Below are 24,787 nucleotides of genomic sequence, written 5' to 3' on the forward strand. Positions count from 1 at the left end.
AATAAACCACTTGCACCGATCAGTGATCCATAACTGGTTCAACAAAGGCCATGATTTGTGCTATCCTGCCTGTGGGAAGTGCAAATAAAAGATCCCTTGCTGCCTGTCATAAAAGAGTAGCTTATGTGGCGACAGCAGGTTTCCTCTAAAAAACAGTGTCAGAATGACCATATGTTTGACGTCCAATAGCCGATGATAAGATAAAAAATCAATGTGCTCTAGTGGCGTCGTTAAATAAAACAAACTTTACTTTTTTTCTTGGTGGAATCACTAAGTTATTTATTATTCCAGTTCTGCTGTCACCACATAGCCCTGTTTTACAAAAAGTAGCAATGGATCGCTTTCTTTATTCAATTTCCCACAGACCGGATAGTACATACCACAGCCTTTGATTACAAGTAGTAGTAAAGTGACTGGGATAATGAAAATCTGAGGTCACCAAGAGTGATTAATCCGATCACCTCAGGTGGGTATTCTATCACTGAGCTGCTCCCCCACCCCATTCCCACTCCCACCCCACACACATACACACAGACCCTAATTAAAAGGAGTATTCTTAAGCTGCAGACCACGTCTAATACTCTAGCCCATAACAGAAGTGTGTGAATTTCAAATGCTGATACCAGTTAGACACTTACATGTTATTGCAGCTGCTAAAACAAAGTGATGAGATCATGTTTGTTATCATAAGTAACTGTTATTTAGTCTAGTACTATTATCATAATCTGATACAGAAATGTAAAGAAAACAAAAATTACTTTAATTTTTTTAAATACTAAAAAAGAAGCTTTATGTAAATATCATAATCTTTTAAAGATATAACCAAAACTTATTGTATACAGAATATACAAATAGTAAAAACATGATAGAAACTTAGAAGAAAACAAAAACTGAACCCCCCCCCCCCCCAACAAAAAAAAACCAACAAAAAAAACCTTGTAAATCGGTAATTTGGCTACACTATTGTTTTTTAATGTAAATGTATTTATAATTCATAACATATGGATTATTACACACTTTTTTTCCCCCCAAGACAATGAACACAACATAGAATAAATGTTAAGAATATGTCCACCTTCTATAAACATAATGAAAATTGAATGCCTTCAAAATACACAATTAAAAACATAGCACCTATCTCCAAAAGCTTTAATCATCCCCATTTTGTGTTTTAATGTACATGCTTGGCTCCAACTACTCATAGCGAATTGATCATTACGACTGGTGAGAAATATGTTTTTTCAGCTGCCACGCAATTTAAAGGACTTCCCTGCATACTGCCAGTGTTTGTTTGGGTAGAAAATGATTTGAGCAATGTGTTAATGATTCTGTGTGTTGGACTTCCATACACACTGCTTGCTCATGAAATGTGCGCACACATTCCCAAACAGAAACAATATTGATGCACATGCCTCCGAGTAATGTATACTCCATAGTGCCAGAATCCTCGTTAATGCATGTGTGAAGTTCCGTATTGCTTTTCAAAAGCATGCAGGACTCCCCTGTGGTTACCCACGGTTGATACTTTCTACAGACACACTGCAGCTCTTAGATGTGGTTTTAAAAACAATGAATTCGTTATAGATCTCCATCGTCATTTGGCTGGGACGTAACCCAGTGGTAAAGTGCTTGCTTGATGCGCAGTCAGCTATTTAGGCTATTTCTCAATCCAGGCAGTGCATCAGGACTGGTATATCAAAGGCCATGGTATGTGCTATCTTGTCTATGGGATGGTGCATATTATAAAAAAATGCTTTGCTACTAATGGAAACATGTAGTGGGGTTCCTTTCTAAGATTATATGATTGACATCCAAAAGCCAATCATTAATAAATCAATGTGCTCTAGTGGTGTTGTTAAACAAAACAAACTAACTTTTTTTCTGCAGTCATCTGTTTTCTTTGGGGAGAGGGAGGGGTTTGGGACAGCTTTCTTGTCTGGCTTTTGAAACAAAAATAATGAATTCTTTATATCTTTCTGCATTTCTGTGCACAGTGTTATATACAATTTTGTCATATACTGTAGGTCTTAAAACTAATCAAAAATAATCAATTCATTATATATGTCTTGGTTGTCATTTATTTGTTTTCTTAAGTGGAGAGAACATAAGAGAGGAGTTTGTGCACCAGTGTTTCATACAGATTAAAAATCATAAACAAGTAATTCATTACATATTTCTGGGTTGTTAGGTTTATTTGAGGTGGGGGTGTTATTGCTCTTACAATTTATATTTTTACCGGACACAAATATAGCTTTGTTGTGTTGCTTTGACAACAGTAGTGCATTCATTTTCAGGGAGGGGCTAATGCATCAATAAGCTGTGTTCCTGAAATCATCATATGTCATAGGGTTAAAGATAACTCTTTTGTATACCTAATACCTAGAAAATAAAATTTGATTTAAACAATGTGCAAGTATATACAGAGAAAACATTACAGCAGGTCCCCTAGACAGATAGAGAATACTACATGTGTGGCCGTTAGATACCATTTATCTGACAAGAAGTTGTTTCAAAACATATCTAATGAGCAAAAAGGGTTGGATACATTTTAAACAACATGTTATAAGATAAATGGTATCTAGCAGACACCAATGTCTCCTAGATACATATCTCCAAAAACCAGGTTTAAAATAAATTTAAATATCTTTTCAAACTAAAACTTATTTATAGCCCTAGCCCTTGTAGTGCCCTACGTATGCTTCACAGAGAGATAAATTTTAGGTTAACCTATATGTCACAGAGTCTTCAATTTCAATTGTGCTTTTTTGATATGGCATTGGTGACCTGGTCATCACCTAGGATCAGGCATAATATTATTATGTCTTTAAATTGTTATCACACATATGTGTTAACAGTATGTGATATCAAAACTAACACATGAGGTTCTCACCAACGGTTGTGTAAGAAACACTAATAATTACAGCAGGGCACAATATTTCACGAGAACCCTTGTTCTATTCGCGTGTCGGTTACGCAACTTTAAAATCACGAGAACGAGAAACGAGAATTGTGTTGAGCAATTACATTCTAAAATTAAAAGTACCATATATGAGTAATGAAAGTGAAAATCAGTTTATATTTTTAAATACATTTGAACCACCAATATAGCACAGAACCATAGTTCAAGTGTTTTAGGATTAGGTAGGCCTAACTCATCGGTTATGAGAACTATATTCACGTAACCGAACAATCGGTTACCTAAGTAAAACTCACGTGAACTGACTTCCGGTTACCTAAGATTTTAAAATATTGTCCCCTGTTACAGTATTCCCCAACCACCCTCCATAATGAGTTGTGGAACAGCCCTAAATGATACTTTCTGAATACATATACAGTGTTTTTCTATGCAGTTTAAATATGTTTATGCTAATAAATGTTTTAACACAATAAAGTTGAGCATAAAACTGAAGCAAGTATAAACTGAAAGCTGATTACAAACTGTAACCTTTTGAGCTGTTGTCGTCAACGAGGATGACTTCCTGCAGCAGTGACGGCGCCGACCGGGTGACCACGCTGCTTACGGTACGCAGGAGGACAGACGGAGCCTCATTGTGGAACGAGATGATAACACTTGCCTTGGGTAGGACCGACGTGTCACGGACATTATGTCTACAGCTGAAAGTTAAACAACAGAAACATTAAAACAAATTCATTCATTGTGGAACAAGATGATAACACTCGCCTTGGACAGGGCTGAAGTGTTATGGATACCATGTCTACAGCTGAAAGTTAAACAACAGAAACATACAGATTCATTCATTGCGGAACAAGATGATAACACTCGCCTTGGACAGGGCTGAAGTGTTATGGACACCATGTCTACAGCTGAAAGTTAAACAATAAAAACGTACAGATTCATTCATTGCGGTACAATATGATAACACTCGCCTTGGACAGGGCTGAAGTGTTATGGACACCATGTCTACAGCTGAAAGTTAAACAACAGAAACATACAGATTCAATGGTTGTGGAACAAGATGATAACACTTGCCTTGGGCAGGACTGACATGTTACGGACATTACATCTATACTATAGCTAAAAGTTAACAAAACAACAGAAATTGAAATACAGATTCATATCAGTAATGTTCTAGCAAGAAACCGTTATAATTGTAGGGAAGTCTGAATATTAACATTGCAATCATAGCCTGAATCATACAGCTGTATAAGATGGATTGATGGGTTAACCATTGGATGGATGGACAAATCAACAATAAAACACATTAACAGATGGATGGATGGATGGATGGATGGACAGAAAGATGGAGATGGAAGGATAGACAGATGGACAGATGGATGGATAGATGGATGGATGGGTGGACTAACAGATGGGTGGACAGATAGGTGGACAGAGATGGAGAGGTGAAAGGATGGACAGATGGATGGATGGATGGATGGATGGATGGACAGAAAGATGGAGATGGAAGGATAGACAGATGGACAGATGGATTGATAGATGGATGGATGGGTGGACTAACAGATGGGTGGACAGATAGATGGACAGAGATGGAGAGGTGAAAGGATGGACAGATGGATGGATGGATGGATGGTTAGATGGGTGGAGTAACAGGTGGGTGGACATGGATGGACAGACAGATGGAGAAATGAAATGGACTGATGGAGAGATGAAAGGATGGATAGATGGATGGATGGATGGATGGATGGATGGTTGGATGGATGGATGGGTGGACTAACAGATGGGTGGACATGGATGGACAGATGGAGAGATCAAAGGATGGATGGATGGATGGATGGAACGATGGATGGATGAATGGGTGATCAAATGGATGGGTGATCAAATGGATGGACAAATAGGCTGAATGGATATATATCTGAATACACAGAGAATAGATGGATGGATGAACAAATGGACAGATGGACAGACCTACAGTGAAACACAATAATACTGAGACTGGTCTGAGCTACAGTCACATAAGTGTTCATGTGTATACACCAAGAGCCGTTGACAGACATCAACCCTAACACAGCCACACATGTACTTGATTTGGCAGGAAGCAGATCCGGACTGCACCGATCAACACTGATATTGTCTCCCACTGACAGATGCACCATGGGGAATATATCAGGAAAATGTTCATGCAAATTAACTCCTGTATTCAACAAGGTGTGAAATTAGTAAGGATGTAAAACTAATTTTGTGAACACATGCAGTGCCCGTCTGCTGCGAGCGAAATGGCTGAGCTAGCGCCAGAGGATGCCTTAGTAAGCTGGCAGATCATATTGGCTGTATGATTGGTAATTAAGCTACTTGTGATGTACTTGTCCAAATATATATGCTCTTAGGCTTAACTAGTATATACTCAAATAATACCGATGTGGAAACAATTGACAGCCAAGATAGAACAAATATCGTCAAGTATCTTAACTGTCTAACATTTTGCTTTAATAATTGTACAAAATACCCAGACTGATCTGGTTTAAAATAGAGTAATTGTAAATAACATGAGTTTCAGATAAGAAAGAAAATTTAATATATAACTGTTACAAAGATCGTAGGTTGTATTAGTAAACCGATTTGGAAATTGTCCATTCCAGCCAGTACTCAATCATTGCTTTATTAAACAAGGTTTTTTTAAAGTTCAGTAACTGTTTTAACAAAGTAATAAAAAAAAAACTTCCATTAGTTTTACAGTGTTTGTAGGTAAAACTATCTTTAAATACTTATTTTTACTATTTTTGTTAATCGTTTTATACAGAATGGGACCATCAGTGCTGTTCAATCCTGTACTCAAAGCACCTGAGGCAAGCACTCTACTAACTAAGCTAGATTCCAAAAACAATAATAGTATTTTCAGTGGAATGATATTCGTTGGCTGAAATGGTTGTATGATCCATATAGCAGCACTGGCCTTGGTGACTTAATGATCAAGCCATCAACCTGAAGGCTGAGTGTCAAGGGACTCTTTAACATCCCATATCCTCTGACAGAAAAAAATAAAGAAATGTTTTATTTAATGACGCACTCAACACATTTTATTTATGGTTATATGGCGACAGACATATGGTTAAGGACTACAAAGATATTCAGACAGAAACCCGCTGTCGCCACTTCATGAGCTACTCTTTTCAATTAGTAGCAAGGGATCTTTTATATGCATCATCCCACAGACAGGATAACACATACCACGACCTTTGATATACCAGTCGTGGTGCACTGGCTGGAGCGAGAAACAGCCCAAATGGCCCACTGACGGGGATCGATCCCAAACCGACCATGCATCAAGCGAATGCTTTACCACTGGGCTATATCCCGTCCCTCCTCCAACATGTGACTACAACAGCAATGCACATTAAATAATTACTCAAAAATCAATCAACTCCTTAGTACTTGTCTTAACAAATGTAACACCCAGCATATTAACATGATGTTTGTTTGATGTGTGCAAAACTGTACTTTATGAACTGGGGATTTACTTTGAAAACAAATACTGAAATCACTTTGAACAGAATTCACACAGTTAATGAAGAGGATAATGATGTGAAAATGTGAGAAAACCATCTGCAAGAGAACTGGATTTCTTCCCTCAAACAATCTCATATTTTCGTGAATACATGCTGTGGTAAAGAACACAGCATGGGGCACCAGTCTACGTGAATACAACATAGGGGAACCAGTCGACATGCTGATATGAGTTTTCTGTCTCCAAGACAGACACAATGTTAAGGGGCCCGAAAGGTGATAAAAAGGAAAGGAATGTTTGTTCTGATCTCACACGGTACCTCAGCACATTGTCTAATCAGCAGTCATCAGATGTCTACCATAAGAATATTATGGCACACAACCTAGAGAATATGAGAAGAAACCTGCTGTGGCAATGAGGCAAGGAGTATTTCTTTAATCTTAGCCAGCACCTCAGCACATTGCTTTATAACATCTAACATAAGATAACTCTTGTTACAGGTTCAATATTAGAGGCAAAGAAGGGAAAGTAACTCCCACATGTATATTTACTTGAACCAGATCGCAACATTAAAAAAATTGAGGGGAGTGATTAATTGCTCCCCTTACTTAAATTATGGGGAGCCATACAAGACATTACTGAACTGATACTATATAAATTGACACAGCTATTAAAGGTTGATATAAATTACTCTCCTTGAACTAGACTCGGCAGAGTGACAGGGAGGATAAAGTAACAGCTTCCCTAAAACAGTGAGTCCTGTTGAACAGGTGGAGAGTCATTGAAAGGCATACACATGGTAACGCCCTAAGTTACAACATGCCACTATATCTTTACTTTAACTTGATTTAACTCTTACATCCAATTAAAGTTGAAGCATGCTTTCCTGGGCATACACTTCAGCTACAGGGTCTGTTTGTCCAGGATAGTGAGTTAATGGTTAGTAGTTAGTGAGGGAGAAATTGGTACAGTAGCCTTACACCTTCCCAAATGAGTCAATAAAAACCATGGTAAGTAGGAAGCTGTACTGTGATATAAACCCCGTACCTACCAGCCTTCAACTAGGCCTGACAACTAAAAATCAGTCATCAGGCCTATGGTAGGCATGCCTAAACCTTCAGAGGATATGGGGGGGGGGGGATGTAGCCCAGTGGTAAGACACTCGCTTGATGCACGGTCGGTGTGGGATCGATCCCCATCGGTGGGCCATTTGGACTATTTCTGTTTCCAGCCAGTGCACCACAACTGGTATATCAAAGGCCGTGGTATATGCTATCCTGTCTGTGAGATGGTGCATATAAAAGACCCCTTGCTGCTAATCGAAAAGAGTAGCCCATGAAGTGGCAAAAGCGGGTTTCTGTCTGAATATCTGTGTGGTCCCATATGTCTGACGCCATATAAACATAAATAAAATGTGTTGAGTGTGTCATTAAATAAAACATTTCTTTCTTTTTTTCTTTCAGAGGATATGGGGATATTAAAGAGTCCCTTGACACTCAGCCTTCAGGTTGATGGCTTGATCATTAAGTCACCGAAGCCAGTGCTGCTATATGGATCATACAACCATTTCAGCCAACGAATATCATTCCACTGAAAATACTATTATTGTTTTTGGAATCTGAATCAGAAATGTTAAAAAGGGTCCCTAATTATGATGTAAAATCAGGGTTGATTCCATTTTTTAAAAGTTTTTTTTAACTGAAACATTGGCTCCTATAGACACTAGATAAAGATTCATGGAATCAACTATTTTGCCAAATGCCCATTCGACTCTGCATCATGCAGAGATACAGCCCTGACCATGTATTACGGTTTTGTCGTTCAATCTATGCAAAAACAATGCTTGTGAGATATATGTACCTATACCTCTGGTGAGACTAAAATCCAGAATCACAGAAAAAAGAGACAACATCCACCTTGGCACCACCAACAGATCTATACATCAAGCCAATCTCTACACAGACCAGACTTGTGGCAAGTTTTTTGTTCTCATTACACAGGATGAAAGGATTATGACAAATGGTCTTTTAATATTCTACAGTTGTCAATTCGTGTCTGTCTAAAACACACAAATACTTAGAGTTACTTATCTCTGTGTGCTCGGGGCCAGAGTGGACTGGAGTTCCAAGCAAATCAATGATGACTGCAGGAACCGGGTTAAACAACACTTACCGAATGGCTATAAAACAAGCCATGAACTTGGGATACAAGATACTGCTAGGAGAAACTGTGATATAATGCAGCTATTACTGTCAGCCAACGGTGATTAAACTAATTATGGAAATCACAAATCAAGCCCTGTCGTATATTAGGCAGAGAGAAACCGGTAAAACAGGCATGAGACGATCCAGGATGTTCCTTATTAACGACACTCCTGCTCACTGTTAATTAGCTGGTATGAGGTGATGATCAGGTGATAATTACATGTTTTGTTTAAGGACACAATGATTTATTAATCATGATGATCATCGGCTATTGGATGTCAAACAGTTGCTACAATTTGTTATTCATAGTCTTAGAGGAACTTCCTGCTACATTTGTTTGTTAGCAGCAAGATATCTTTTATATGTACTTTCCCACTGATAGAACAGAACAGATGTGGTACACTGATTTGGATGGGAAAATCCAATCGTTCGACCCTATGATGAAAGCACGTCAATTGAACTCTCTATAATTACAGGAGAGAACAAATCCTTTCTGGTTGTAGAACAGCTATTAATGTTGTTTTTTTAAATAGGATAAAGTTTTCCCATTTTCAGGATAACACATACCATGACCTAAATTAGCTACAAATATTGTTGGGTAAATGACTGGGATTAAAAATTGAGGATAAAGACGAATGGATGGATGGAGAACTTTGGTGATGGGTGATTGGATAGATGAGTGGAAGGATAGACAAATGGATGGATGAATTAATGGATGGAAGGAAGGAGGCATGGATGGATGGATGGATGGATGAATCCAGTGTTAATTTTTAAATTTTAATAAAAATTGACATTATGATATCTCCCCCTTCGGACTTTGTAAAACAACATTTTTTCTGACAATATTTATTCGTTACTAAAACAACACGTCGTGCAGATTCATAAGAACTTGGTGCACGTTACATACATTGTACTTAAAAACATTTTTCTTTACAAATTCCCAGGAGCTTAATTAACGTAAAACATTTTTGATGCTACAGCCCCTTAAAGTGTTGGAATTGCTCTCAAATGAAGCCGAAAACACTCCAACTAGCCATAAAACGTCTACATGGCAATATCTGCAGCCATAAAGTGGGATGTGAAGTTATTAATAAAGATGGACATCAACAACGGGCCCGGCTGGTGTGCAGTATTAGAAATTACGACCACGATCAAAAGAAAATTTCATGGTTGGCCGACCTGTCAAAAATATGGTGCCATGCATGATAGGTAACATGATGAATGTGTGCAGGAGAAAATACTACAGAAAACATGGCTGTCAATTACTGCCCGCTCACGTCAATTACCCTTACAATCAGACAGAATATGCGAGCAATAACGTCAAATTAGATCGTCTACACAATTTACAGCCCTGACCATTAAGATAATTCAGTGCATGTTTTCACTGCTGAATTACAAAAAAAATATATAATTCAACGGATTTAAAGGATTTTGCTCAAGCACGTTTCTTCCTAATAATTGATTTTCGAGGACCACAAATGAAGGATTTACTAATATGTAAGGAACCTAAAAGCTTCTCAAACAGATGTGTGTAAAAGTGCTCCAATGTATCTCCTGTCAAATCTGTACATGATGCAGGAAATAATTTGTCTTTAAAATTTGATTATTGATTTTGGTATTTGTGTATAATTCACAGACCCATCAATCTGGCATTTTGGCACAAAAGGAGACTGTGACCAAATAAACAGGAGAATTATAAAAAAATAAAATAAAATAAACAACAACAACAACCCAAACAAAAAGCTAACCCCACTCCTCAGGAAATTCATGTTATCAAAGACTTAATATATTGTTTAACAAATAAATATGTATATTTATATTATTTATTGATATTATTGCATTATGGCATACAGATTCCAACTTTTTCTTGATTTTCAAATGTAAAATTTACTTTTTTAAGGCACTAACATTTACACTGTTGAATTAGTGAATACTTCACACAGGACAGAAATGTTTACATCATGATACCACATTCTCTTGCGTACCAGATAGACAAAACCATATTCTGTTGTGTGATAAATGGTTCTGTCCCTCCTGTAACGAACAGACAGGTAGCAATTCCAACTTTCATGAGACAAACAGTTGGGTTGGAATTCCTCGTCTTAAACAGATATTTGTAATTCTTTTAACTTGTAGTGTTTACAACACATACTAATAGACTCGTGGCCAAAGAATTGATATTTGTGATTACTAGTTAACTCTGTAGTACATATACTCTTCAAAAAAAGTAGGGGAACCTGAAATATTAATGTTAATATCAACTATTAAACCGAACATACGATTTGACCACAGACATCCTAGTAAAGAATGTTCAGTTCTGTTTATCAACACATCAAAACACATTCCATAGTTTGCACAAGCATCACGCAGTTGCCACGTACAAGTGCGTGGGGTGTCATTTCCAGGAAGGTTCATTAATCACTGTGGAACATTATTTCTGTCAATCTTTTTCATTCTGTTGATCATACAGTTGTTATTGTTTTGTTTTTAGTCATTTTTATTGTTTGCGATTTACTGATAAAAAACCCCGTCAACTTTCAAATTTCACTTCTGACCCCGATCGTCCTTCAAGATCTTTGGTGGTCATAAAACCTAATGTAATACTGAACTACCGGTTGTAATGTTTGCCCAATTAATTCACTATTATCATATAACCATTCGCCACAGCTAATATACCTTACAATTTTGGCAATTGTAAATTCTTATTAGAGTTCCCCTACTTTTTTTGAAGAGTATATAACAATTTGTGATTCAACACCAAACAAATTGTTTTAGATGTGGGAAAATGTTCAATTATATGGTCATTTAAGACTTGTAAAAAAAAAATTCTAACATTAACAAAAAATCAATAACCACAAAATACTATCCATTTCCTGCTAAATACATTTACTTTTTTTTTTTACATCACTGCATATTGATATCAAATGTTTCTTTGAAATTTTCTTCTTTTTTTTACCAGTTGCAATGGTAATTCTGTGAGAAAACATATACTAGTAATTATAACTTACAACTCAAGAAGTTACCCAGTGTGTTTGTGCTGTGTACATATGGTGTACAAATGGCAAGAGAATTCTCTGCCAAAAAAACCTAATAAAGTGATTACAGACTTCAACTCAAAACCTATTAGAAAGAGATTTTGAAATTTTATCATGTTAGGTCAGCTGGGCCAAGAAATAATGAGAACTACAAGTCTGTCAGCTCATTAGCGAGAATTCATACAGGTGTAGAATAAAGAACATTATACAGAGCAAGTCATAAAGAATATAGCATCTGTGACTCCTGGCAAGCACTTCATGTAAGCATCCTTGTTTTAAATTATCACAGAGCAGAATTTAGCATCTTGCCTATTTTGGTTTTTACGGTCTATGCATTTACCACTCTTTCCCAGGAGTAACTTAATGTATTTTTAAACACAGGTTTAATACAAAGAAAAAAGGTTTAAAAGACTGTTTGTTTATCAACATCCCAATATATCAGCAGTTAATACTTGTCTAACATTTGGAAACTGCAACATTTGGTTTAGAGGGGAGGTTGGGTGTACGCTATTCCTTCCAATAAGCAACAGAGTCTTTTTTTATGTACTTTCTAAAAACCAGGATAGCACTTACAATGTTTGAAATAAAGAAAATCAGGGATGTGTTTTCATGGCAATTTAATGTGGTATATATTATGGATAATGCATTTTTTTTTAAAGTAATTAAAAACGACATTTCAAATGGGTGGGGGAGTCACATGACCCTATGATACCCCCCCCTCCCCATGACCCCACTCTGGATCTCCCAATGCATATAGGCTATTACTACTAAAAACTAGATGGAATATTTTACATGTAATTTCCCATTGATAGAACAGTATATCCCAAAGCCTTTAATGTAATAATCAGACTGATAAATCCTACAACTTATCAGATCCATTCCCTAGATAAAAAACCAGATTCAGTCAGTCCTTGATGGTTGGTATTTGTCTGTCTGTTTTGAGAAAATCACACAAAAATATCCTTAACTGCTATTAACTGCTAATAAAAAGAGTAATAACCTACACAACACAAGCATACGGTCAATAATATCTATCCACCATCATAATTTTTTTTACTGAGTATCAAAACAACATCATGTAGCATATTAATTCCCCAGCAATATTTTCTAAACAACACTGTCACATAAAAAAAGAATTAGGCTTTGTGTTCCATTAGCACAAAGGAGACAAAATTCCCTAAGCATGCAAGAAAAACAGGATCACTTATGTCTGACACTGCAATTATGGCCGAAACATAAAATCTCATAAATGCGGCACTTTTAATGGGATATAATGTCCCTTGATTGATCTAGCTTGACAGAATACATTACTGCACTGTGTTACGACTAAATTGAGCCAGTATCAATAATTATGTTTGCAGAAGCTGTTACAGATACCTGTCGGGATTTGCAAATTTTAACACACAAAATATCCAATTTCTGAAACCAAAGATATGTGAGAAAAAGAACAACTGTTGTTAGAAAGAGTCTGTGTAACCATGTGCAAGCTGCACCTGAATGATATCAGTGTGGAACATGTCGTGTCAAAATGTATTTGTGTTCGAACTACCATTGAGGAAATAATTGTGTATCATAATTGTGCATGTTGCAAGTGAATGATTTTGAAACGGAGTAGATCAAGTCAAAATGGACTTGTATTCACAGGCTAGAATGAATCATACAAACGGTTGAGCATCTATACTTCATGACACATAGAAATGTGTATATAGCTAATCTCTTGCTATACTTGCAGTGCAGGAGGGATAAAACATCCTATTATGGGTCTCCTAGGGGAGTGATGGTCCTCCTAATGACGAGCACCTGAAAGTTGATCATGGGAGCAATCACGACTTTGCATAAAATATCCTTTCAACTTTGTCTTGTGCAGAGATACAATTTTGACTATGGAATATGGCTCTATCATTCAGATTCCAATAAAAAAAAGTTCCTATGTTTGATACCTAATATTAATGAGACTTTAAAAGAGACCTTGTAAATAGCCTTTGTTGGGCATATAATTGATCAATTTACTATCTCACCCCAATAACAGCTTTAAAAGTAAAGACATATTCATTTTCTTTGCTCAAAATGGTATGAAAACCTCCAATAAGAATTAAGTAAAAGGAATATTTGTCTCTTTATACACACTGCATACACTTTGTCCAGTTAAAACCAGGACACACTGGAAAGAATTTAGTTTTAAATAGCCAATTTCAGATATATAGATTATTTCCTTGAAAATTATTCAAAAGTGGCTATATAACTAACTTTTATTAGCCAAATATGAAATGTTGTAGCCACTTTGTATAAAAATTAGCGATTGTCTAATTTTGCAACAGACAATGTGATCTTGAGCCATGTCTAAGACATAAGATATCTTTTGTGGATGATTCTAGAAAGAAGAGGAACACTTTTTATGAATGGTATTTAGCACATTTTAAATTATGAGTGTTTGGTGTCCACCATGTGGTTATTTCAAACCTTAATACAGAAATGAAAATTGCTGCCATAGTCTACTTCTGTTGAAAAGCAGCAAGGAATCTTTTATATACAATCCCATTGGCAGGACAGTACATACTACGACCATTGATGTACCTGTCAAGGAGCATTGGTTGGGACAGAGGAAAACTCTAAATCCATGGAGGTCTATTGATCCTGTTACCTACTGCACTTCAGCTGAGCACTTTATCACAGAGCCTCATCCAGCCATCAACGGCAGAATGAACTAAACAAGTTAAACTTTGTTCTGTTTAACTACATCACTAGAGCACAATGATTATTAATCATTGGCTTTTGGATATGAAACATTTGGTAATTTTGTAAAATAGTCTTAGAGAGGAAACCCGCTACATTTTTTCCATTAATAGCAAGAGATCTTTTATATGCACCATCCCACGGCCCAGTCGTAGTACACTGGCTAGAACGAGAAATAGCTCAATGGATCCACTGATGAGGATCGATCCCAGACCGACCGTACATCAGGCAAGCATTTTACCACAGAATGAACAAAATGCCACAAACAAATTGATCCTTTCACCAACATACTGAATGCAGGCTGGTTCTGGTGCCAAAACACTACTTTCCCAATAAAATATTCACAATTCTCGGTGTCTATACCTTGGATGCATACCAACATGCTGTCTTGTCACTGGTGGTTAACACAGTCAGGTCCTGGAATCACCTCAGTAATACTCATACTTGGTATGTCAGCCATGGCTAAGTAGAACCAGTGCAATAACTGTCACCCATTGTTAATGGTTTTACTTGTTCCACAAAGCTCTGTCGTCAATAGTTAGATACTTTATTTATTTCACACCATTCTGTCATCAGTAATTACTTGTTTGATGTATTTTTACAGCATTCAGTTGTAATGCCCAGAAGCACAAGGGTGCAAGGTTACTGGAATTAGCATTCCAGTGGGAATTGCATATACTTCATCACATATGACAAATGGCATGTGTTTTCATAGCACTATCTTTTCTTCTGGACTGAGGAGGACAAAAAGGTTCTAGTATTTCATACCAATGTTTTCTTCATATTATACATTTACTTCATAGTCTTTGTTTAATAGTTTGTTCATATTTTATTAGATGAAACTGTTCAGAGCAAGATTACTTTATGAATAGCATTCTATTATTACCAATGAGAAGTACCGGTATACATGTCTCACAAGTCATACATTCTACCTACTTGTCTACTATTACTAATGGGAAGTACTGGTATACACTTCTCACAAGTCGTACATTATATCTACATTATACTATTACTAATGAGAAGTACCGGTATACACATCTCACAAGTCATACATTATACCTACATGTCTACTATTACTAATGAGAAGTACCGGTATACACTTGTCAAAGTCATACATTATACCTACATTATACTATTACTAATGAGAAGTACCGGTATACACATCTCACAAGTCATACATTATACCTACATGTCTACTATTACTAATGAGAAGTACCGGTATACACTTGTCACAAGTCATACATTATACCTACATTATACTATTACTAATGAGAAGTACCGGTATACACTTGTCACAAGTCATACATTATACCTACATATATGGCAGTCTTCTGAATGTAGTAGGATACACAAGTAAATTCTTAAAGAATAAAGAACTGAATTAGGTCATACACATGTACCAGTATTCATACACATTTTGAAACTTTGAACTCTTTTTTTTATTTTCCTAGGGGAAGTGGTCAATTTCTGCCTATTGTATGTGCTATATTTGTTTTCATGGTAATCACATCTACACATTTTTTAACAGCATCAAAAAGGAACAGTAGTTTGGGGTTTTCTATTTACCAAATTAAAGGTGGGTATATATGTAAGTAGCCTATTGGTTTCAAATCCATATTTGGCTCCAACTATATATACTCACAGAAAAAAAGGTTTCTGTACATACATCATACAAGCTTTATGTTTAATGACAATGATGTAAAAATCAAATTGGTTTCTAGAAATTATTTACTAGTCTTTCGTAAACATTTTGAGATAATATTATACAATAATTTTTATGTCATCATCTTTGTAAAATTTCAACCATTTACAAATTTTGCAGTTGATTTGAGACAATTTTATTTGGTGCAAAAGAATTTATGTTTCTACTAGTACATACATATATATATGCATGTATGCATCCATCCATCTATACATACATACATATACACACATATCTATGCTATCACTGTAGAAGTGTAAACCATTTACATCATTAAGCACATCATGAGCTATCAACAGTGATGTACTGTATGCAGAAAAATGCTTACATAAAAGATCATTTGCTGCAAATAATAATTGGTAAAAGTAATAACCTACATGTATGTGTGGTATCAAGTTCCATCCTAAAGCTAAGTGACCAGAAAAGCATGCCTTAACTTTACTTTAATATGAGTATAGGACTTTAATATAAGAACTGGAGAGGGTGTGTGTGTCAGATGGGGTGTCATGTGCCCCCTCATTTAAGGAAGAAAATGTGGGGTTTTTTTTGTTCTACCCTATACAAATAAAGATAAAAATATGGCTTCTGCTCTCCACTAGAGGCTGTGACACCCCCCCCCCCCCCACACACACACACACACGAGATCATGCCCCTTCTAGTCAAAATATTTTTCCTTTGGGCCCGTAAATATGCAAATATGATATATATCATCTTTTCCTCAAAATAATTATGTACATTTATAAGACCAGCAAACCAATATCTATGTAAACGAGCACTCTGTAACTGTGACAACAGGTAGACTGAATCTTCCCATCAGACTCTGCTTCATAATCTTGATTAATTAAAAGGCAAATTACTATTCATCAAACAACGGGCGAATCCCTGCGAGTCAACGAGTCAATGCAGCTGAGGGTTGCTGGGTTTAAAAAACACACACAATCCAATTTCTGCCCTGATTAAGAATTCATGGGACTTTCCATACTGGGCATGTCTTCAAGTCATTCATGGCAAAAGATAAGGTTTGTGCAGCGGTGGGTAAGTCATTCCAAACACGTCTTTGACACCAGCATCTGGTGTGAGCGTGTGAACAAAACATTCCTCTTGACGTGCACTCAGTGATTAATGAAATAAAAATGCAGGGGGATAAATCTTCTGACAAGAACAATCCTTAATTATAACAAGACCATCATAGACTGAAGACAAAAGCAGCAAGTTTGACAGCATGGCTAAGTTGTAATAAATCACATTCTTTGTAACATGTTTCAATACATACTTGAATCCAATCTTCAATATGTTTTACAACATGATTCTCCACCTCTGGGTAACAGAGGCTGATCCAAGAAATACTTTGGGGGTGCGACTAAGGGGGAAAACGCACATAAAGCACATAGAACAACTCATGAAAAGAAGAACTCAATGGAAAATATTTTAAAAAGACAGAACAAAAGAGGCCATTAAATATATTTAGGGGTGAACAGGCCACCTGGTCCTTCCTCTGGATTAACCTCAGTCAGTGTAACCTAACTGCAAGATATTTTTGTGTAATGTATAATCATCCACCAGACATGAATTGGAGAGGATTCTGTGGTCAAGACCCTCGACCACCAACACTACAGTTGTACTTGTATAAAAAATGTGGCCTAGCTACTAAAGAAAGTTAGTAGCTTAAAACAGATACATTTGTAATGATTTAAAAAAAAAAAAATTGTCCTTTTAGGTCAGGTGGCTGCTCAACTGAGGTGGCTTTTTAATAGACATGGCTGTTTACACAGGTTGAGTTATACTAGTACAGTGAAACCTGTCTAAACTGGACCCTGAACAAACTAGAATCCTGTCAAAACAGAAAGAAAGAAATGTTTTATTTAACGACGCACTCAACACATTTTATTTACAGTTATATGGCGTCAGACATATGGTTAAAAACCACACAGATTTTAAGAGGAAACCCGCTGTCGCCACTTCATGGGCTACTCTTCCGATTAGTAGCAAGGGATCTTTTATTTGCGCTTTCCACAGGCAGGATAGCACAAACCATGGCCTTTGTTGAACCATGGTCGGTGCAAGTGGTTTACACCTACCCACGGAGCCTTGCGGAGCACTCACTCTGGGTTTGGAGTCGGTATCTGGATTAAAAATCCCATGCCTCGACTGGGATCTGAACCCAGTACCTACCAGCCTGTTGACCGATGGCCTAACCACGACACCATCGAGGCCGGTCCTGTCAAAACAGACCAAGTTTTATAATCCCGAATTTTCTATATTCTAAAACGCTACCCTCTAAACACTGGATACCGTCTAAATTGGATAAATATTAGATCCTTGGCGTGATCCGGTTTAGACAGGTTTCACTGTATTTCCAAAGATGATTATGGTAGCATCAGTCCTGTTACTTTTTCTACAGCTACCTAGCATATTAAAAACTGTACAGAAGTTGTGATACCAATTTTAGTGCACTATGATGTAATACATTTCACCCATCTTATATTTATTGTATAATCTTAACCATGAATGCATGTATACATAGATAACAGCAGATGTTTCTTTATTCATGGTGAGTGTGACTATAAAGTAAGGTTTTTCGAGCACTGACCTAATTTATTAGACTGAAATGCAAAAATAAAATTGATACCCGCATTATTTTCTGAGGTCATCTTCAGAAAAGTAAAACCTATATCTCATCCTTTAGGATTTTTATTACAAGCAAGACAAAACCAGACAATGAAACTGAACACTGATGGTTGTTCAACAAATGTATAACAAACATGCAGAATCAAACTATTTTATAAAAAAAATCCTTAATGTATCATTTCTTGTATTACCGATGGCCAACTACATGTATATGGAAATCTATTCATCAGCAAAAGACATAAACAACTATTATTTAGTATTGTCTGCCAGACTGTTTTGCATAACACAATGAGTCCTGAATGTCATATGTTACCAGAGCTATTTCCAGTCAGACACAATGGATTCATGCGAAATTGAAGAGCATTACAGCCAGCATTACTGGAATTGAAGCTGACAGCATCTTACTTGCAAATGGACTGCAAAGACCGACAACAATGGGCTTTAGTGGCGTTGGAGAGACACGACCAGATCAATGATAACAATGTCTGGATTGGGAGGAAGTGCACAACACATTTCTACAGGAAGTCAGACAGTCATTTAGGACAAACAATGTAGACAATATGTGCTTTGACAATCCAAAGCAACAAGGCTTGAAATATTTATGAATTAACACCTGCTATATTCTGGACTGGTTCCCACAGAAAATACTTTATTAAAAGTAAACAAAATAATACAAAACAATATTAATGTGATATATGCTCTGTCTACACCTTTATTTATCTGCATTTACCATAGTTTGACACCCAACAGCAGATGTATTTTTTTGTGCTGGGGTGTCGTTAAACATTCATTCATTCATTTATTCATTCATTCTGTCTAAACTAACAGTGCCTCCAATATTCATGAAATGAAGTTATTTAGAAAATGTTTTAAAGGTCCTTTATGAAAAGACTGTTAAAGGTATAAGACAGCTAGTTTCAACACAAAGTACACTCACAAAAAATACTGTTGATCACTATGTTTCATATATCCTTCATGAAAATCCTATTCGAATATAGAAATATTATTTTAAAACGTCTTTGTAGTTTCCTGCTAAATATATTACGTCATTTACAACACTAAAATATGTTGAAAACATCAATGCTTTAGATATTCATCTGGTAAAAAGTTATACTTTTGTATTTAAAGGCATATTGTCACAGACCACTGACCTATTTAATGGTCTAACACATTATTACCTGAACAAACATAATTTGATTTGTCCCTAAATGTACTTTATTCATCCCTCTTCATAACCACCATACTCCATTTATTAATGATATTTTGTAAAAATAATTGAATTATGGCAATGGTCCATAATTCAAAAATTAAAATTGCAGAGAGGGTTGACATGGATTTCACTCCATCATGGTTCAGTTATGGTGATGCAATAGCTAGATTTGGTATCCAACAATAAATGTAATTTTTAATTATCCATTTTTAAAGAAATAAGGTCCTTAAATCCATGACAGTATGCCTTTAAAGTTGTGACAAAAGAGGTTCTGTTGAAGAGTCAAAGTGGTTCATAATGTGAAAACTATGAGCAATAAATGAAGCAGTGTGCATGAGAAAATATTGTCAGTGGTAATATGATCCTGTTTGTCACTATAACTGCAAATATCATGACCGGCAGGGACTAGAGGTGCCACAATTAATTGTGGTTCACAATTAATATTCACAATTAATATTCACGATTTTAGGCTCACAGTTTGATGCTCTGTATCATTTTTTATTCTGCACTTTCCTTTAGAAAAGGTGTATGTAGATACATGTGATAGCCTTTAATTTAAGATACCATTGTTGTTCTGTCTGTGGTACATAGGTGAAATTACATTTAAAAATCTTCTTTTTTAACAGGATAGACATTCTTCTGCCTACGATGTATCATTACTACTAGTTACGATGTATCATTACTACTAGTATACTGTAGCAAATGTTATGTGTAATATGTAGAATTACATGATTTAATATAGGTTCCTCATTTATTCTCATTATATCACCCCAACTGAATGCAAAATTCAAATTTCATATGAGCAACCTAAATCATATATCTTATATTTTATGTCAAGACTGTAATGAGTTATCTATTTCTCATTCTTCCTGTAATTTTATTAAAATTTCAAAATATGGTGGCAATCATGATGATAAGCATTATTTATTTTCCTTCTTCAATTTGGGATGGAATTTAATTAATAGTCGTCCAAGTGTGAACAAAGGGAATCTGTCAGTGCTCACAATTTATGATGCTGTGAGAATTAATTTCAAACTTTCTCCAACTCTTGATATTTAATTAGAATAAGGCAAACACAAAGAACTTTCATCCACACAAAGAGCATTAAAAGGAGATAGCATCAAACTTAATTCTCATATTTGCATAAACACTATTATGTTGGACAACAATCGGGGAAGCAAAGTGATTTCTTGAAATTGGAAACTAAAAGACATTATTTTTATTACCTGCATTTGTGGAAACAAAATACGGTATAAATTGTTCATAATTTTCCTTTAACCATTCAATGTCGGGTTACTTCAGTGTAAATTAATTTATCTTTTTTTTAAATTTGACTTCCAGATGGTTACATGTTATTACAGATTTTAATAAACATAGTTGTGTTCTTATAGAATATGTAATAAGATTTAATAATAATTATTACATGATTACTAACAAAGTTTCTGAATTTTGTTTTTTACATATCTAAAATTATGGCATTATTTGGACAAAATTAAGAACCAAATGAGATTTAATATATAGCAAGTATTACATTAATTAATAAAACTGATAGCTAATATCTTGACTTAAAATCTAACTAATACAAAACTAAAATAAATGTATAATTTTAGATTATGTTTTTTACAATTTTGCATTCAGTTCAATTTAAGTAAAAATAAGCAAATTATAGATTCATCATTACAGCTGCAAATGCCATATTTCACTATATTTACAATTACTTGTATTTTAAATAAATAAATAACTGTCATATTTATTTTGTCAGTCACCTTTTGTTGATTAAAAATAAATTAATTGATTCAAAATAAAAATGTTTCAACTAGGAAATGAAATTATTTCATTGCAATGTTATGGATAGTAGTTTGAGTTATATAATATTTACATTTTAAAGCAAAAATTAATAAATATTTTAGGTGTAAAATCATCATTGTGTAACTGATACAACCCCTTTAATTGCAGAATGAAACCTGCAGTTAACCAAGCTGAGTTACTGGGCATGTTTTATGTTAGATATGTGGGTTGCTTGTTTAATGACACCACTAGAGCACAATGATTTATTAATCATCGGCTATTGGTCGTCAAACATTTGGTAATTCTGACATTTTTCCATTAATATCAAGGGATCTTATATATGCACCATCCCACTGACTAGATAGCACATACACTGGCCTTTGATATACCAGTTGTAGTGCACGGGCTGGAACGAGAAATAGCCCAATGGGCCCACCGACAATGATCAATCCCAGACCGACCCTACATCAAGTGAGCACTTCACCACTGGGCCATGTCCTGGCCGTGTTTCATGCTAGACTTCAGAACTTACACTTCCATGGTGTGAAACAGACATTCTGGGAACCTATCACCATGAAGGATAATGGGTGCATTTTCTTTCTGCAAATTTAAGTATTTTAGTGAAGTGCACATTAAACAGGCAGGTGGCTCCACAGATGGCTCTCGTGTGATTACAGTGTTGTTGTGTTTTTAGAGGAATCTCAATCATTTAATTCAAAAGAGAACAGGACATTAATATGCTGTGTATATGAGTTAACTTGCCTGCCAGAATCCACCAGCCACCTGCCCACACACCCAGCCACCTACCTTCTCACCCATGCAATTACCTAATTATTGTAATCTTAAGTCCCATGTTATTTATGATGATCAAAACTTTAGTGTTCAAGAAAATCTGTTAAATCTGTTCAGATCATTCTTTTTTCTTTCTGTTCCTCATCTTTACTTTTCTATCTTTGTGCCCATCTTTCTATCTAAATAAATATAGTGGAAATATGTTTTCACTAAACATGTGTATGTATTAAATGTAGGGAAAGGTCTTAATATACCCATAAATAAAAATGTGTTGAGTACATCGGTAACTAAAACATTTCTTTCTTCTTCCCTCGCTCAGTTTTGGTGCCATCTAATGCTAGGCTCTGAATGCCAGCTGCCAGCACAAAGGGGGTCAACTTTTTGCTGTCATGACTTCTACAACTGTATACAATCCATTTTCGTTGTATAACCCATTAGTTGTTAATCTGAGTGCACCCATCGTAAGTTGCGAGTTGGCCAACTTCGTCATAACAGTTGACAGTCAGATCCTTGCATAATATGATCAGCCCTCATTAGCCGAGGCTATATATATGTAGATGACGACCACATATATATAACCACATCTGTGATAAGTCATGTTGTGACAAAGATGGCCAAGCCTATGGGGGTTTTTGCTATGGAATTCATCTTTGCACACAATATTTAACGTGAATATTTGTATGGTAGTGGACTGAAGATGAGCAAAAAAAAAGATCCTTGTATTACCGGGTATGTGGTATTGGGTAAGACTAAAGATGGCTGTCAGCAATGCACATCAAAAGAGGAGAAGCAATCAGAAGGATTGGAAAGGCCTTGCATATGATATGATATATGATATGATATGATATGATATGATATGATATGATATGATATGATATGATATGATGATATGATATGATATGATATGATATTATATTATAGATTTTTAAAAACACAACATACATGTATTGGACAAGTAATTATGTATAACAATAAATCACATTCATAAACAGTATCAAGAATATACTTATTTGATGGTCTCAAAAAATATTTGATATCTTTGAACCTTTTAATAAAAGCTTTAATATGATTCATATTTTAGTCAATGAAAAAAATCCCTTCTTTATTAAAACTGAGGTTAAATCTTTCAGTGAGTGCCATGGGCATCGACAGAGAAATCTCACACATGAAAACCCTTGAACAAAACACGCATGCAGCCTCTCCCAAAACTTAATGATACTACTCTTCAAACACTAACTCATAATAACGCACTCAAGGATTCTGATACTGCCTCGGGCGTTGGCACAATTCAATAATTACATGGTGACTGTTTATCTGAATTCTGACGGTTTCTCAGCACTCTTTGGAGATCTCTCCCCTCCCCCCCCCCCCCCCCACCCCCTCCCGCATACACGCTGACATGAGGAAAAACCTGGGAGCTAGCTAGCCCACCTTCAAGTGTGATGAGACTTTCAGCACGTTTACACCCAGTATTCCTTTTATTTTGAAATCCTTTTAACTTCTGACAAATAAGAAACAAATTTTTCACCTCCAACAGAGAAAAGCGCTATCCCGTTTCTTGTATTCTGATATTGGATTTCAACACCTCACCAGGGTCCCAAACCTTTAGCATTCTCCAGTGAAAGTTTAAACCAGTTTGTCAAAAAAATGAAAGATAGGATAAGAGCTCTGAAGATATGGTAATTGGTGTATTGATGGACATGCGAGCATATTTCCCTCCACAAACACAAAACTGAATCATTAATGCATGATTCCTCACTTTGACTAAACAGAGATAAACTGTTCAAACTCAAAACAGACTTATTTCAGAGACAGTATAATGGTGATCATATTATGCTTGTCTCACAATATACAAATAATGTAAAAAAAAAAAAAGATTACAAACTGCACAAATATAGATAAATTCTTCAAACTTTACACAAGGGGTGACTTTTAGCTCAGTCGGTTGACTGCTCACTTGAGGTGCTTACTTTGCAGGATCGAACCACCTCGGTGGATCTATTCAACTGATTTGTTTTTTTCCCATTCCAACCAGTGCATCACAACTGGTCAAATTTTCCTATCTGTAGGAAAGTGCATATAAAAGATCCCTTGGTGAATTAGGAAATATATAGCAGGTTTCTTCTGATGTCAGAATTACCAAATGTTTAACATCCAACAGTCGATGATTAATTAATCAATGTGCTCTAGTGGTGTCGTGAAACAAAACAAACTTTAACTTCAAACTTTACACAGCCATATTATTGAGGGAGAGCTGTTTTACAGGGTCTGCA

At 35.8% G+C, this 24,787-nt stretch overlaps 1 protein-coding gene across 1 annotated transcript in view; it reads right to left on the reverse strand.

Annotated features, from left to right (window-relative positions):
* Nucleotides 1-24,787, reverse strand: part of LOC121382345 (polypeptide N-acetylgalactosaminyltransferase 16-like) — a 64,170-nt gene that overhangs the window by 25,894 nt on the left and 13,489 nt on the right. The window contains exon 3 of the mRNA XM_041511931.1: nucleotides 3,446-3,615. Coding sequence (XP_041367865.1) covers nucleotides 3,446-3,615 — 170 coding nt within the window. The remainder of the gene's footprint in view (nucleotides 1-3,445; nucleotides 3,616-24,787) is intronic.

Source organism: Gigantopelta aegis, chromosome 9 (genome assembly GCF_016097555.1).
Source record: "Gigantopelta aegis isolate Gae_Host chromosome 9, Gae_host_genome, whole genome shotgun sequence".
NCBI lineage: Eukaryota > Metazoa > Mollusca > Gastropoda > Neomphalida > Peltospiridae > Gigantopelta > Gigantopelta aegis.